The sequence below is a fragment of the Salmo salar genome, chromosome 15 (genome assembly GCF_965601325.2).
Source record: "Salmo salar chromosome 15, fSalSal1, whole genome shotgun sequence".
Taxonomy (NCBI): Eukaryota; Metazoa; Chordata; class Actinopteri; order Salmoniformes; family Salmonidae; genus Salmo; species Salmo salar.
The window spans coordinates 95115822-95133058 of record NC_138305.1 but is presented as its reverse complement, the minus strand read 5'-3'; the positions used below and the strand labels follow the sequence as shown (position 1 = coordinate 95133058).

Genomic DNA, 17237 nt, shown 5'->3' with positions numbered 1-17237 from the left:
TTGAATTTAAGATTTTTATCCGGTTCATGAAAACGTAAGCGAAAAAGTACATTTTGTGTGCAATATGTCATAATGCACTGCTTTTTAAATCAGTTTGGTGGTGTCACGTCCTGACCCTAGTAAGATGTCATTTTCTATAGTAGAGTAGGTCAGGGGGTGTTTTGGGTTGTTCTATGTTTTCTATTTCTATGTTAAAGTTCTAGTTTTTCTATTTCTATGTTGGGATTGTTTGGGTTGATCTCTAATTGGAGGCAGCTGATCCTCGTTGCCTCTGATTGGAGATCATATTTAAGTAGGGGTTTTTCTTCCTGGGTTTTGTGGGTAGTTGTTTTCTGTTTAGTGTATGTCACCTGACAGAACTGTTTTCGATTGTTTTGTTAAAGTATATTAATTAAAAGTAAATATGAGCACTATACACGCTGCGCCTTGGTCCCCTTTAGACAACCCACGTTACAGGTGGAAACACCACTGGAGGGAAAATGTGCTTTACGCTGATTTGAGAATATTCGCATGAACATCTTCTCCCAATTGGATGGAAACCTAGCTAGAGCTAGTTACATTTTGACATTTTAGTCATTAGTGTCACAGAACCACACCCGTCCTTAAATCGTTGGATGTTCAGAAAGAATAGGCTATATAAAAATAATGACACTCAAATTGAAAATCATTAAACAAAATAATAAACATTTATATCAGACTAATTGAGATGTAGATTACAACACACATTCCAACTGTTTGAACTGGCAACAAGGCCTGTAGCAGTGCGTGGGTAAAATCACTGGGGAAGCCAAAGCCCCCAAACAAGCCATATTACAACGTATGTGTTGTGATAATTGCTTTGTTTGCTCTATAACCTGTTAGTTCATATGCCTTGACATCATGATATATAGGCCTAAGGCCGAGACAATAAGAAGAGGCACAGTGGCAGAAACAATTCAACCACACATTTGTTTCATTACAAAACCGGAAAGCAGGATCTGTCCAGTGAACAAACAGTTACATGACCTACAGCATGGTCAAGCAAGATAATGTTTCTGAAATTTTTGGACTACTAAACAACTATTGATTTAGAATCATGGAAAGTTACTGCAAGTCGCAAAGAAAACAGGAGCTGCTTCCACTATTTCAACTTCAACATCATTTAATTACCTGTGCTAGGTCTAATACAGTGACAACTAAAAGATACTGATGTCTGTGTGGTGTGTGTGCATGCGTGCCCGCAAGTAGAAAACTGTAACGCCCTGGCCATAGAGAGGGGTTTTTGTTCTTTATTTTGGTTATGCCAGGGTGTTACATTGGGTGGGCGTTCTATGTTCCTTTTTCTATGTTTTTGTATTTCTTTGTTTTGGGCCGTGTGTGGCTCCCAATCAGGCACAGCTGAAGCTCGTTGTTGCTGATTGGGAGTCACACATAAGGAGCATGTTTTTCCTTTGGGTTTTGTGGGTAATTGTTTCTGTTCAGTGTTTCACCTGACAGGACTGTTGGCTGTCAGTTTCTTATTTTGTATTTGTTTAGTGTTCCATTTTATAATTAAATATGATGAACACTAACTCTGCTGCGTTTTGGTCCACTCTCTCTTCAGACAGCCCTTATAAAAACAACATGTTAACTTTCCCTACCTGTAGAGAAACGCCAATGCCATCCTCTTTCATGTTGCCTATATGGTCTATGACTCTGTCATACAGTACACACTTTTAGTTTTTGTTGTCTTAGGCTACCTGGCTAAAATGCTTGCTCGCTAGCCTAACTTCCTTTCATGGGCAACTATGCGCCAGGCCAGATAGTTAATGTTAGCCTAACATTACTACATTTAGCTACATGTTGAACTTCCATCCTCTCAGGCCAGGGGCACAATATATGAATTCATGGTTGGATCAGAATCACCGTTGTAATCATTGGCCAGTACGGAGAATTAAGTAAAACCACAAGTCCAAATCCTTATTTCCATCCATGGCTAATTTAGGAAAGGGCTGATTTTAGCTAGCTAGCTAGCCACTGGAGGACAACAATACAACAAGATGCAACAATTCAAGTTTTTTTTCCGTGAAAGACGCCTGGCTTCTGATGTGATGTGATTGGTTTGAAGCCAAATCCAAATTGGCTTCCCATTACACTTTTTTTTGGTGCCAGGGCCATTCGGTGCCAGGGCCACTAACTCAGTTTAGCTCAACGCTGATGGACTACTATTTGTATTTATTTTTTATCAAGGGTAGCCAAATGCTCGCTGGCTTCACTTGCAATCAATGCTACGGGTGGCAAAAATATCATACTCTTTTTGACCAGACAGCATCAGATAGATATGCTACACATACTGAGACAGAGGGGTGCTGTTTCGTTCACTCAGATGCTTTCTCCGGTAAGATATATTCATCCTGTTGTGAATTGAAGGAAACACAGAGAGATGGAAGAAAAATGTATTTCTTCATTTTTTTCTTGGTACATTTTCTGGGGAAGCCTGGCTTCCCTTGGCATCCATGAATGCACAGCACTGTACAAGGCTGAGATTATAACTAATTGCAAGGTCCGCGATAGGGCCATGAGCCGCTTGCTGATTTGACAACTCCAACTCCAACGCAGTTCACCTCTGACATCGCCTAAATAAAAACAATGAAACTGTTATGCAGTTGTCGGTTGTCGCGGGTTAAGGTAGAACTGATTGAGGTCTAGGGGCTCTATTCAAGCCGCATCACGGAAGTTCAGATTTACAGCATGATTGAAATTTAAAGGCAATGTTTCCGCTTTAGTGGAGACTGCATTCACTGTAAACACTGCATTTGTCGGCTAAATCAGAAATTACCTTTACATTTCTATCGCCGAATCTTTAACACTAGAGGAAGATCTGTTAGGGCAGAGACATGAGCATTTCGTCCCAAGAAAAACTGTGAACCCTTTGGAATTACCTAGATTTCTGTATAAATTGGTCATCAAATTTGATCTGATCTTCACAACAACAACACAACAATACACAACAATAGACAAACATAGTGGGCTTAAACGAATAACACACAAATTGTTGTATTCTTCTTGTCTATATTGAATACATCATTTAAACATTCACAGTGTAGGTTGGAAAAAGTATGTGAACCCCTAGGCTAATGACTTCTCCAGACTCAATAGCCTTGGTTTTTCTAATGACTGCCTCGCCTGGTTCACTAACTACTTTCCAGACAGAGTTCAGTGTGTCAAATCGGAGGGCATGCTATCGGGACCTCTGGCAGTCTCTATGGGGGTACCACAGGGTTCAATTCTCGGGCCGACTCTTTTCTCTGTATATATCAATGATGTCGCTCTTGCTGCGGGAGATTCCCTGATCCACCTCTACGCAGACGACACCATTCGGTATACTTCTGGCCCTTCCTTGGACACTGCTAACTAACCTCCAAACGAGCTTCAATGCCATACAACGCTCCTTCCGTGGCCTCCAACTGCTCTTAAACACTAGTAAAACCAAATGCATGCTTTTCAACCGTTCGCTGCCCGCACCCGCCCGCCTGACTAGCATCACCACCCTGGACGGTTCCGACCTAGAATATGTGGACCACTACAAATACCTAGGTGTCTGGTTAGACTGTAAACTCTCCTTCCAGACTCATATTAAACATCTCCAATCCAAAATCAAATCTAGAATCGGCTTTCTATTTCGCAACAAAGCCTCCTTCACTCACGCCACCAAACTTACCCTAGTAAAACTGACTATCCTACCGATCCTCGACTTCAGCGATGTCATCTATAAAATAGCTTCCAATACTCTACTCAGCAAACTGGATGCAGTCTATCACAGTGCCATCCGTTTTGTTACCAAATCACCTTTTACCACCCACCACTGCGACCTGTATGCTCTAGTCGGCTGGCCCTCGCTGCATATTTGTCGCCAGACCCACTGGCTCCAGGTCATCTATAAGTCTATGCTTGGTAAAGCTCCACCTTATCTCAGTTCACTGGTCACGATAACAACACTCACCCGTAGCACACGTTCCAGCAGGTTTATCTCACTGATCATCCCCAAAGCCAACACCTCATTTGGCCGCCTTTCATTCCAGTTCTCTGTTGCCAGTGACTGGAACAAATTGCAAAAATCGCTGAAGTTGGAGACTTTTATTTCCATCACCAACTTTAAACATCAGCTATCTGAGCAGCTAACCGATCGCTGCAGCTGCACATAGTCCATCTGTACATTGCCCACCTGTCACAGGTGTAGCCGTGTTGAATCAACCAAAACGCAGCCGGGATGTGAATACTCATCTTTATATTTATTTTGAATAAAGCATACACGGGAAAACAATAAACAAGAATGACTAGTGACAGTTTCACAGGCTATACATTCACTAGCAGTGCGAAATACAACAACCCACAAAAAACAGGTGACAAACACACTCCTAATATATGACTCCCAATCAGGAACAACGATAACCAGCTGTCCCTGATCGGGAGCCACACAGACCAACATAGAAACAGAAATACTAGACAAACACATACCCAGTATTTCTGCCACGTCCTGACCACAATACTAAACAACTACTCCCTCTGCTGGTCAGGACGTGACAGTACCCCCCCCCTAAAGGTGCATACCCTGAATGCACCTAACAAAAAAACCCACAAATATCCCCAATACCACAACAAAAAACAAAAACAAATACCCCCCTAAACAAAAAGGGAGGGAAGGGAGGGTGGCTGTGCAAAACCCCCCCTCCCCAACCCATCTATATTGGAGGCGGCTCAGGTGCGGGACGTGAACCCCGCTCCACCCTGACTGCGCCCGGCTGGCGGGCGATTCCTGCTGCGCCCGGCTGGCGGGCATCCCTGGCTGTGCCCGGCTGGCGGGAGACTCTTGCTGCGCTCGCCTGGCTGATGACCCTGGCGGCTCCGGCCTGGCTAATGACCCTGGCGGCTCCAGACTGGCGGGCGGCTCTGGCGGCTCCAGACTGGCGGGCAGCTCTGGTGGCTCCAGACTGGCGGGTGGCTCTTGCGGCTCCAGACTGGCGGGCGGCTCTGGCGGCTCCAGACTGGCGAGGCAGGGCTGACGCACTAGAAGCCTGATGCGTGGGGCTGGTACTGGACGTGCCAGCCTGGAGACACGCACCTCCAGGCTAGCGCGTGTAGCGGGAAACACAGGACTGTAGAGGCGCACTGGCGATCTCGAGCGCAGGACTGGCATCACCCCTACTGGCTGGATGTCCACTTTCCCCTGGCACATGCGGGGCGCTGGTACTGCGCGTACCGGCCTGAAAATACCCGGCCTCGCCACAGCACCCATCACCCCAAAGCACGGGACCTGTCCAGTATGTCTCTGCCCAATAAGGGTACGGGGAGCTGGCCTGGGGCTCCATCCTCGCCCAGCCAAACTACCCTTGTGCCCCCCCCAAAAAAAAATTATTGGGGCTGCCTCTCGGGCTCCCTTACAAGCCGTGTTCCCCGGTCCTCACCAGATTTCCTCCGCTACTTGGTCCTTTTAAGGTGGGTTGTTCTGTCACAGGTGTAGCCGTGTTGAATCGACCAAAACGCAGCCGGGATGTGAATACTCATCTTTATATTTATTTTGAATAAAGCATACACGGGAAAACAATAAACAAGAACGACTAGTGACAGTTTCACAGGCTATACATTCACTAGCAGTGCGAAATACAACAACCCACAAAAACCAGGTGACAAACACACTCCTAATATATGACTCCCAATCAGGAACAATGATAACCAGCTGTCCCTGATCGGGAGCCACACAGACCAACATAGAAACAGAAATACTAGACAAACACATACCCAGTACTTCTGCCACGTCCTGACCACAATACTAAACAACTACTCCCTCTGCTGGTCAGGACGTGACACCACCCTATCTACCTACCTCATCCCCTTACTGTTTTTATTTTATTTACATTTCTGCTCTTTTGCACACCTGTATCTCTACATGCATACCATCATATGCTCATTTATCACTCCAGTGTTAATCTGCTAAATTGTAATTATTTGCTCCTATGGCCTATTGCCTACCTCCTCATGCCTTTTGCACACACTGTATATAGACTTTCTTTTTTCTACTGTATCATTGACTTGTTTATTGTGTTATTGGCTTGTTTATTGTTTACTCCATGTGTAACTCTGTGTTGTTGTCTGTGTCACACTGCTTTGCTTTATCTTGGCCAGGTCCCAGTTGTAAATGAGAACTTGTTCTCAACTTGCCTACCTGGCAATAAAGGTGAAATAAATATATTTAAAAAAAGCTAATTGGAGTCAGGAGTCAGCTAACCTGGAGTTCAATCAATGAGACGAGATTGGAGATGTTGGTTAGAGCTGCCTTGCCCTATAAAAAAACACTCACAAAATTTGAGTTTGCTATTCTCAAGAAGTATTGTCAGATGTGAACCATGCCTAGAACAAAAGAGATCTCAGAAGACCTAAGATTAAGAATTGTTGACTTGCATAAAGCTGGAAAGGGTTACAAAAGTATCTCTAAAAACCTTGATGTTAATCAGTCCACGGTAAGACAAATTGTCTATAAATGGAGAAAGTTCAGCACTGTTGCTACTCTCCCTAGGAGTGGCCGTCCTGCAAAGATGACTGAAAGAGCACAGCGCAGAATGCCGAATGAGGTTAAGAATCCTAGAGTGTCAGCTAAAGACGTACAGAAATCTCTGGAACGTGCTAACATCCCTGCTGACAAGTCTACTGTCACATGGAATGATGCTGGAGAGACGAAGCAGGTACGGGGAGTCAAACATTTAATAAAGAACGGACATAGAACGAGACAGGAACAGCGTCAGCAAACTAGTAATAAAAACAAAAAATAATTAATGCAGAAGCGGGGAACAGAGCTGGGGAACTGACAAATATAGGGGAGGTAATAACAGGTGATGAGTGAGTCCAGGTGAGTCCAATATCGCTGATGTGCGTGACGAGGGAAGGCAGGTGGGCGTAATGGATGATAGGAGTGCATGATGCAGGGCAGCCTGGCGCCCTCAAGCACCGGGGGGGGGGGGGGGGGGAGCGGGAGCAGACGTGATATCTACGATACGTAAAACACTAAACAAGGATGGTGTTCATGGGAGGACACCACGGAAGAAACCACTGCTGTCAAAATAAAAACATTGCTGCACGTCTGAAGTTCGCAAAAGTGCACCTGGATGTTCCACAGCGCTACTGGCAAAATATTCTGTAGACAGATGAAACTACAGTTGAGTTGTTTGGAAGGAACACACAACACTATGTGTGGATAAAAAAGCCACAGCACACCAACATCAAAACCTCATCCCAACTGTGAAGTATGGTGGAGGGAGCATCATGGTTTGGGGCTGCTTTGCTGCTTGCTATCATCGACGGAAAAATGAATTCCCAAGTTTATCAAGACATTTTGCAGAAAATGTTAGGCTATCTGTTTGCCAATTGAAGTTCAACAGAAGTTGGGTGCCGCAGCAGGACAACAACCCAAAACATAGACGTAAATGAACAACATAATGGCTTCAACAGAAGAAAATACGCCTTCTGGAGTGGCCCAGTCAGATTCCTGACCTCAACTCGATTGAGATGATGTGGGATGACCTCAAGAGAGTGGTTCACACCAGACATCCCAAGAATATTGCTGAACTGAAACAGTTTTGTAAAGAGGAATGGTCTAAAATTCCTCCTGACCGTTGTGCAGGTCTGATCCGCAACTACAGAAAACGGTTGGTTGAAGTTATTGCTGCCCCCCTGCACTGTGAATGTTTACACGGTGTGTTCAATAAAAACATGAAAATGTATAATAGTTTGTGTGTTATTAGTTTAAGCAGACTGTGTCTATTGTTGTGACCTAGATGAAGATCAAATAAAATGTTATGACCAATTTATGCAGAAATCCAGGTATTTCCAAAGGGTTCACATACTTTCTTGCCACTGTATACAGATCTCTGGCAACAATTCGGTTTTACAGATTTTTTTGCAGCTGCGCCCACATGCAGGAACATGCTGGAATCGAGGCCTGAATCTATCCCTAGAAGGCATGTCTGATTCACCTGTATAAGAAATTATAGGTTAGTGGTTAGTCTAACACAATAAACTCATGCAATATAAATATTAGTAGAAGGGCCTGGTACGGGCTTGAGGAATTACAACGTTTTTTCCCATGGATCAGCAGATTACTGTAGTTTGACTGGTGTAGGTAAAGTCCTTGTGTTTGGTCTGTGGGTACAGTGTGTGGCTGGCACTTTGGGCTCAACAACGCTTCCATGAGCAGAGCTCTCTTATTAAGGCATTCATGCATTGATGCTAACAAGCTCATACAAGTGACTGGACAGGCATTTGAGCAATGGAGGCTCAAAGCTTCTTATTATGGCCTTGTGACATGCAGACCACCCAAAATATATACCAAAATATTTATAACCGCATTATAACTCCATTATATGACTGGTCAAGGCACTAATCTAACCAACAACTGGGCGGTAAGGTCCTATGACGATGCCCTGTTCCTAATCTATAGACCATTACAAATGCTTGCAATTCTCTCCGTAAAAAGCATTGTTTGCTGATACTTGTAGCCTTCTCCAATATAAATGTTAAGCTTTACGCAGCACTTACATACAGTATATTGAGTAAATACAGAAATAACATAATATTTTACCTTAGTTTAATTTTGATCATAAAAAAGCAAATCAGTATAAAACATAATGATACTCCAATCTGTGGTGGTCTTGACACTGTAAATTGATCCCTACGGTGATAAAAGATATTCATGTCCATTTTTCATTACATGTGTGGATACATTTGAACGTATTCTCTATGCATGTTCAAATTCAACTCTTAACAATGTGTATTAATGAAATATTATCATCGTTTAAAGACAACTTCATTAACTATATGGTAAAAAAAACATAGAAATATACACACCACAAAAATGAAAATGTGATTATTTTCTAATTGAATAAGATAACATGGTCAGTCTCTTTTGATGAAACAACTGCCATTTTATAAAACAGTAGGCAACATTTTTTCTGCTTGACCATGGCAATTATATAATTTGGCATAAGCGTTACTTGGAAACACTGTATATTAAATACTGTGCCTTCAGAAGTATTCACACCCATTTACTTTTTCCAGATTTTGTTGTATTACAGCCGTAATTTTAAATGTATTAAAGTGAGATTGTGTTACTGGCCTACACACAATACCCCATAATGTCAATGTGGAATTATGTTTTAAGAAATGTTTACAAATGAATTCAAAATAAAAATCTGAAAAGTCTTGAGTCAATAAGTATTCAACCCCTTTGTTATGGCAAGCCTAAATTCAGGAGTATACATTTGCTTAACAAGTCACATAATAAGCTGCATGGACTCAATAATAGTGTTTAACATGATTTTTGAATGATTACCTCATTTCTGTACCCCGCACATACAATTATCTGTAAGGTACCTCAGTCGAGCAGTGAATTTTAAACAAAGATGAGAGCGGTTTTCCAGTGCCTTGCAAAGAAGGGCACTTATTGGTAGATAGAAAAATAAAAAAGCAGACATTGAATATCCCTTTGAGAATGGTGAAGTTATTAATAATACTTTGGATGGTCTATCAATACACCCAGTCACTGCAAATATACAGGCGTCTTTCCTAACTCAGTTGATGGAGAGGAAGGAAACCGCTCAGGGATTTCACTATGAGGCCAATGGTGACTTTAAAACAGTTACAGAGTTAAATGGATGTGAGAGGAGAAAACAGGAGATGGATCAACAACACTGTAGTTACTCCACAATACAAACCTAAATGACAGTGAAAAGAAGGAAGCTTGTACAGAATACAAATATTCCAAAACATGCATCCTGTTTGCAACAAAACACTAAAGTAAAACTGCAAAATAATTGTCAAAGAAATTAACTTTATTTCCTGAATTCAAAGCGTTATGTTTGGGGCAAATCCAACACAACACATCACTGAGTACCCCTCTTCATATTTCAAGCATGGTGGTGGCTGCATCATGTTATGGGTATGCTTGTCATCGGCAAAGACTAGGGAGTTTTTTAGGATAAAAATTAACTGAATAGAGCTAAGCACAGGCAAAATCCTAGAGGAAAACTTGGTTCAGTCTGCATTCCAACAGACACTGGGAGATAAATTCACCTTTCAGCAGGACAATAACCTAAAACACAAGGCCAAATTTACAGTACACTGGAGTTACTTAACAAGACGACATTGAATGTTCCTGAGTGGCCTAGTTACAGTTTTGACTTAAATTGGCTAGAAAACCAATGACAAGACTTAAACATGGCTGTCTAGCAATGATCAACAATCAACTTGACAGAGCTTGACAGATATTTCTGTATTTAATTTTCAATAAATTAGCAAACATTTCTGAAAACATGTAATTATTGGGTATTGTGTGTAGAAAAAAAAATCGATTTTAATCCATTTTGAATTCAGGCTGTAACAAAATGTGGAATAAGTCAAGGGCTATAAATACTTTCTGAAGGCACTGTACAGCGGTATGAAACAGAATGGCCAACATACTTGCATTTCATTTCAATGCTCTAACCACATTCCTTAGTTTGGGTTTGAATCCCACAAAATGGTTCCATACAGAGGCCAATGTTTCCTCTATTTTGTTCAGTGGGCTGTAGACTCCACATGAGACATACAAAGTCCCCCTAGATAGAACATACAGTAGAGGTCACTTTGCTGAGTATTGGGTTGCAAAATTCCGGTAACTTTCCCAAAATTCCCTTGTTTTCATAAACTACTGGTTGGATTTTCCTAAATGCTTCTGAATTTCTTCAACCCTAGCTGAGAAGTTGGGGCACCCATACAATGCATACTGAGCATCTTTGCATCATCCAGTGTTTATACACACTCACAGAGTCTATGTACTGTACTTTCTTAGCTACTGCCATTCCATTAAAGAGATTAATAAAAACCTTTCAATTTCATGAATGATATTCATTATAGCATTTTTCCTATGAGGCTATTACTGTTTTAAAAATACGTATGTGATTTGTTTGTTTTTTCTTTCTCAAATTCAAAATGTTCATTGAGTGATTTGAAGATGTGAAGTCTTGTCTATTAGGATTGTCTGTTGGTATGCACAAGTGTCTTTCTTGGCCCATAGGAGTGCTTGCTTTCATGGTGTCTGGGGAGAGACACAGTCCATTAGCTTTCAAAACGGTTCTTCCAGGATACGCCAAGTAGAGAAGTTCAATGGCTGCAAATGCTGCTCATGCCTTTTGCTTTCTCCTCCATGGATGGGGATTGGCAGATAGCATCTGTTAGTAATCCAATCAGATACAGGTAAGACAGATGCCTTGCATGGCCAGGGCCCTGGTGTCCAATGGGAAGAGGGAAGGAATACCCCCAGCCCCAACGGCAGGGCGGGAGGCTATACACCCAGCAACATCCCCATGAAGTCAGAGCCATTCTGTATTGTGATGGATGCCCCAGCACCATTGTCCACAAATATGGAGGTGTACTGTCCAATCTGAGGAGATACAATAACATTTTAAATACAGTAATATAATGACTGATTGTTTTGCTATTGTGATATTAAAACCCCTTATAGTGTTAAGAAGTAATTGTACTTCATAACACTTCTTAAAGGCTTTTTGGGGGGCAATATCTTACTCTATATTCAGTTTGACCCTATTGGAAAATCTTCATGCCAAGCGTTGTGATGATTAGTTTGATAAATGTAAGCCCACCTGTAGCTCCAGCAACCCTTGCACATACACTGTGAAGATCTTGCTGTTACTTTCCAATCCAACAATCATCTCTAACGACCTGTGATGAAGAGCAAAACAGACAACAAATGTTAATTAATCATGATCTTTACGTTTGTTCAAAATAACTTTACTATATCTATACACACCTAACACGTTATGAAATAAAATTGTTGAATTGCATGATATTTCATGCAAAATGTGTTTTCGTACACATGAAATAAACATGTCATTGCTTAATTTTGAGTCTTGAATCATCATCATCATTACAGTGAGCCTTTAATGAAGTCTGCAGTGTAGACAGTAATGTTGCAGCTCCTGCTGAGACCACTGGCTCCTGTTTAGTGGAAAACGCTGCATTTTTATGGTGAATCAATCATGTTTGTCTTCACTTAACTGCCATCGCAATGAGGCTCATTTTACATTCTCTGCATTTTCATGTGTGGGAGAGCCAGACAGGCTGGAGGCTTTGGGGTGGAAAAGCAACAACAATGAACCCACTTTTTCGTGGTAAGGTAACCATCACAACAATATTATTTATAATTGTTTTTGATAATACCAGGTTGTGAAGCAAGGTTGTAGGCCTTGACATATTCTGGAGATATTGGGTACCGTTCGTAAAACATTATTTTGCTTACTTTATATAAACAGAAATGGCAAAAATATATGAACAACAGTACTCGTATCACCCAAAATGGGTGTGTAATATTCTGGTATCTACAAACGAGTGTGAAATATTCTGGTATCTACAAACGAGTGTGAAATATTCTGGTATCTACAAACGAGTGTGAAATATTCTGGTATCTACAAACGAGTGTGAAATATTCTGGTATCTACAAACGAGTGTGAAATATTCTGGTATCTACAAACAAGTGTGAAATATTCTGGTATCTACAAACAAGTGTGAAATATTCTGGTATCTACAAACGAGTGTGAAATATTCTGGTATCTACAAACGACTGTGAAATATTCTGGTATCTACAAACGACTGTGAAATATTCTGGTATCTACAAACGAGTGTGTAATATTGTTGTTGGTTCTCGTCATCCTTCACACATCCCAAAAATAAAATGTATCTATTCAGGTGTCAAGGTTGTTGTCGGTGAATGAGGACCAATACGCAGCAGGTACGTGAATGCTCAACTTGATTTTTAATTATTTTCAAAACGAACATACAAAACACAAAAAACGAACACTCGACAAATAAACAGTCTGGTAAGGCACAAGGCTATACACAGAATAATCACCCACAAATCACACATACAAACACACCCTAATATATGGAACTCTCAATCAAAGGCAGATAGACAACACCTGCCTTCAACTGAGAGTCCCAACCCCAATCAACCAAACATAGAAACACACAACCTAGACTAACCATAGAATTAACTAAACATAAACCAAAACCCGGAATTACTAAATCAAACACCCTTTACACAAACACACCACCCCGAACCACATAAAACAAATACCCCCTGCCACGCCCTGACCAAACTACAAAACAATTAACCTTATATACTGGCCAGGACGTGACAGTACCCCCCCCTTAAAGGTGCTACCCCAGAAGCACCTTAACAAAAAATAACCCCAAGCAACACCAACAAAAAGTCCCCTTTTCTAAAGGGAGGGAAGGGAGGGTGGCTGCCGTCAACGACGGCACTGTGCTACACCCCCCCTCCCCAACCCACCTATTTCTGGAGGTGGCTCTGGCTCCGGCCGTTCCAGGCTGTCGGGCCACTCTGGCATCGCCGAGGGGCAATCGGGGCAGTCTGGCAATTCGGGACAGTCTGGGCAGTCTGGCAATTCGGGACAGTCTGGGCAGTCTGGCAATTCGGGACAGTCTGGGCAGTCTGGCAATTCGGGACAGTCTGGGCAGTCTGGCAATTCGGGACAGTCTGGGCAGTCTGGCAATTCGGGACAGTCTGGGCAGTCTGGCAATTCGGGACAGTCTGGGCAGTCTGGCAATTCGGGACAGTCTGGGCAGTCTGGCAATTCGGGACAGTCTGGGCAGTCTGGCCACTCCGGCAGTTCAGGGCAGTCTGGCCACTCCGGCAGTTCAGGGCAGTCTGGCCACTCCGGCAGTTCAGGGCAGTCTGGCCACTCCGGCAGTTCAGGGCAGTCTGGCCACTCCGGCAGTTCAGGGCAGTCTGGCCACTCCGGCAGTTCAGCGCAGTCTGGCCACTCCGGCAGTTCAGCGCAGTCTGGCCACTCCGGCAGTTCAGCGCAGTCTGGCCACTCCGGCAGTTCAGCGCAGTCTGGCCACTCCGGCAGTTCAGCGCAGTCTGGCCACTCCGGCAGTTCAGCGCAGTCTGGCCACTCCGGCAGTTCAGCGCAGTCTGGCCACTCCGGCAGTTCAGCGCAGTCTGGCCACTCCGGCAGTTCAGCGCAGTCTGGCCACTCCGGCAGTTCAGCGCAGTCTGGCCACTCCGGCAGTTCAGCGCAGTCTGGCCACTCCGGCAGTTCAGCGCAGTCTGGCCACTCCGGCAGTTCAGCGCAGTCTGGCCACTCCGGCAGTTCAGCGCAGTCTGACCACTCCGGCAGTTCAGCGCAGTCTGACCTCTCTGGCGACTGTTGACTGGCGGGCAGCTCTGACGACTGTTGACTGGCGGGCAGCTCTGACGACTGTTGACTGGCGGGCAGCTCTGACGACTGTTGACTGGCGGGCAGCTCTGACGACTGTTGACTGGCGGGCAGCTCTAACGATGACTGTTGACTGGCGGGCAGCTCTGACGATGACTGTTGACTGGCGGGCAGCTCTGACGATGACTGTTGACTGGCGGGCAGCTCTGACGATGACTGTTGACTGGCGGGCAGCTCTGACGATGACTGTTGACTGGCGGGCAGCTCTGACGATGACTGTTGACTGGCGGGCAGCTCTGACGATGACTGTTGACTGGCGGGCAGCTCTGATGATGACTGTTGACTGGCGGGCAGCTCTGATGATGACTGTTGACTGGCGGGCAGCTCTGATGAAGACTGTTGACTGGCGAGGCTGGGTTGACGCACTTGTAGCCTGGTGCGTGGTGCTGGTACTGGGCTTACCAGATTATGTACACGCACCTCCAGGCTAGTGCGGGGAGCGGGAACAGGACGAGTCGGACTGGGTTGACGCACTTCCGGGTCCGCACGAGAGACAGGAGCTGGAAACCCAGGGCTATGGAGGCGCACAGCCGGTCTAGATCTTACCTCCTGCACAACCCGTCTTGGCTGGATGGAACTAGTAGCCCTGTACGAGCGGGGTGCTCGTACAGGGCAGACTGGGCTGTGCAGGGGCCTGATGGTAGCCGTGCGTAGAGCGGGAGTTGGGTAGCCTGGTCCTCGGAGGCGTACCGGCGACCAGATGCGCTGCGCAGGCATCCTCCTACCAGGCTGGATGCCCGCTCTAGCACGGCACCTGCGAGGGGCTGGAATAACGCGCACTGGACTGTGCGTGCGTATGGGTGAGATAGTGCGCTCCTTTGCGAAACATAGCGCTCTCCACCCCATACGCTCCTCCATATAACCACGGGTAGCTGGCTTCCGGCTCTTCTTACGCCTAGCCAAACTACCCGTGTGCCCCCCCCCAAAATTTTCTTGGGGGTGCCTCTCGTGCATCTCCTTCAGCGCGTCCACTCTGGCCTCGTACCACCGCCTCTCTGCCTTGGCTGCCTCAATTTCCCACTGCGGGCGGCGATAATCCCCAGCCTGATGCCAGGGTCCGGCCCCGTCCAGAACTTCCTCCCAAGTCCACTTCTCCCGCCAGTCCAACTCGAACTCCGTCTGCTCCTTCCTCTGCTGCTTGGTCCTTTGGTGGTGGGTGATTCTGTCACAGTTGTTGTCTTCGTCTTCTGACGATAATGCGAAATCGTCATCAGAAAATGTGGACCAATACGCAGCAGGTACGTGAATGCTCATCTTGATTTTTAATTATTTTCAAAACGAACATACAAAACACAAAAAACGAACACTCGACAAATAAACAGTCTGGTAAGGCACAAGGCTATACACAGAATAATCACCCACAAATCACACATACAAACACACCCTAATATATGGAACTCTCAATCAAAGGCAGATAGACAACACCTGCCTTCAACTGAGAGTCCCAACCCCAATCAACCAAACATAGAAACACACAACCTAGACTAACCATAGAATTAACTAAACATAAACCAAAACCCGGAATTACTAAATCAAACACCCTTTACACAAACACACCACCCCGAACCACATAAAACAAATACCCCCTGCCACGCCCTGACCAAACTACAAAACAATTAACCTTATATACTGGCCAGGACGTGACATCAGGGTTGTGTTCAATAGGCACCAAATGTCCAATAAGTAATGTTCCTTTACATTTTTTCATAGTAAAATGTTTTCCTACAATTTGCTCAAATTAATACGACCCTGGCCTGTGGTGCTGGAAGCAGCATGGTGTCCCAGGCGTCAAAGGTGAGTCTATAAAGAATTTAGAGGCGACAGGGACCAGGAGAAGGGGTGAGAGGACATTTCCTTTAAAGACGTGTTCCACTTTAACACAGGAAATGCCTAACTGGTTCCACACAATGTATAATAGACAACATCTTAAACAGCTCGTAAATACTAGAAAAAGTAAAACTGGCATTAAACACTGATTATCAGGCACGGATTCAATGACTGCTGTCAATATAATGCCTTAACAACACATCAGAAAGCCTGACCTGGCAGACAATAACAGATTAGCTAACTCTAATTGGGGGAAAGAAAAAAATGGTTATGATATTTTTTGTTGTTGTTGTCAGGGATAGTTTTTACCTCATTCCATGTAACAGCGTTGCAAAAGACTGAACAAATAAGAACCATATGGTCTTCATGCCAGGATCATATGCCAAGGTGAAAACGTGTGGAGTGGACTCATTTGAGTTTGTTTCATAGGGTGACTAGATATTGGAGGCATTTTCAAACTTCATCATGCAGATTTGTTGATAAACGGTAGACGATCAATAGACTGGGACTGAGGGTAGGCCTACTCACGTATATCGATGGCACAGGGATTCGATGCAGATCAGCACTCGCACATTATCTCTGGCTCTCAGCTGACTCTTACTCCTCTTTACCTCGTTGTGGTCTTCAGGGAGGAAACAGAGTTACTCTGAGGTTCTACATTATCCAGCTCAGAAACACCTCTCTGAAGAAAAGGTCACAGAGTCCTCTGAAGATGTACAATATTTTAGCAAAAATCTCTGAATAAATTGTGCCTCAATGCCCCTCATGCATTGTCTTGATATTTGATATTCAACTTCCAAATCAATACATTTCCCAAGATGTTTCCTTGATAATTGGGTTTCCCTAAAGTAGAGAAACATTCCGTACCAATATGAACATTAGCAGAGAGCTGGTAGATCCCTGTGACGGGAGCTGTGAATCGTCCTGTGGATTGGTCCATTCCTGTCCCTCTGAGGAAGGCACCTTTAGCAGGAAGCTGGAAGGACAAATACAATGTGACTTGCAGAATGGAGTTGTACAATGACTCACAGATAATTTGGGCTCAATTGATATCTAGCTAAAGTGAATGGAGGAGCTAGAAAATGTAAATGTATGTCTGCCAAA

General features: G+C 44.1%; 1 protein-coding gene across 2 annotated transcripts in view; it reads right to left on the bottom strand.

Annotated features, from left to right (window-relative positions):
• Positions 1-8579: 8579 nt before the first annotated feature.
• LOC106572563 (adipolin) overlaps positions 8580-17237 on the bottom strand; it is a 29406-nt gene continuing 20748 nt past the window's right edge. For both annotated transcript variants that reach the window (XM_014146857.3, XM_014146856.3), the window contains exons 5-8: positions 17001-17109; positions 16662-16755; positions 11649-11727; positions 8580-11428 (exon numbers count right to left, since the gene is read on the bottom strand). In XM_014146857.3, coding sequence (XP_014002332.1) covers positions 11330-11428; positions 11649-11727; positions 16662-16755; positions 17001-17109 — 381 coding nt within the window. In that variant the 3' untranslated portion in view covers positions 8580-11329. The remainder of the gene's footprint in view (positions 11429-11648; positions 11728-16661; positions 16756-17000; positions 17110-17237) is intronic.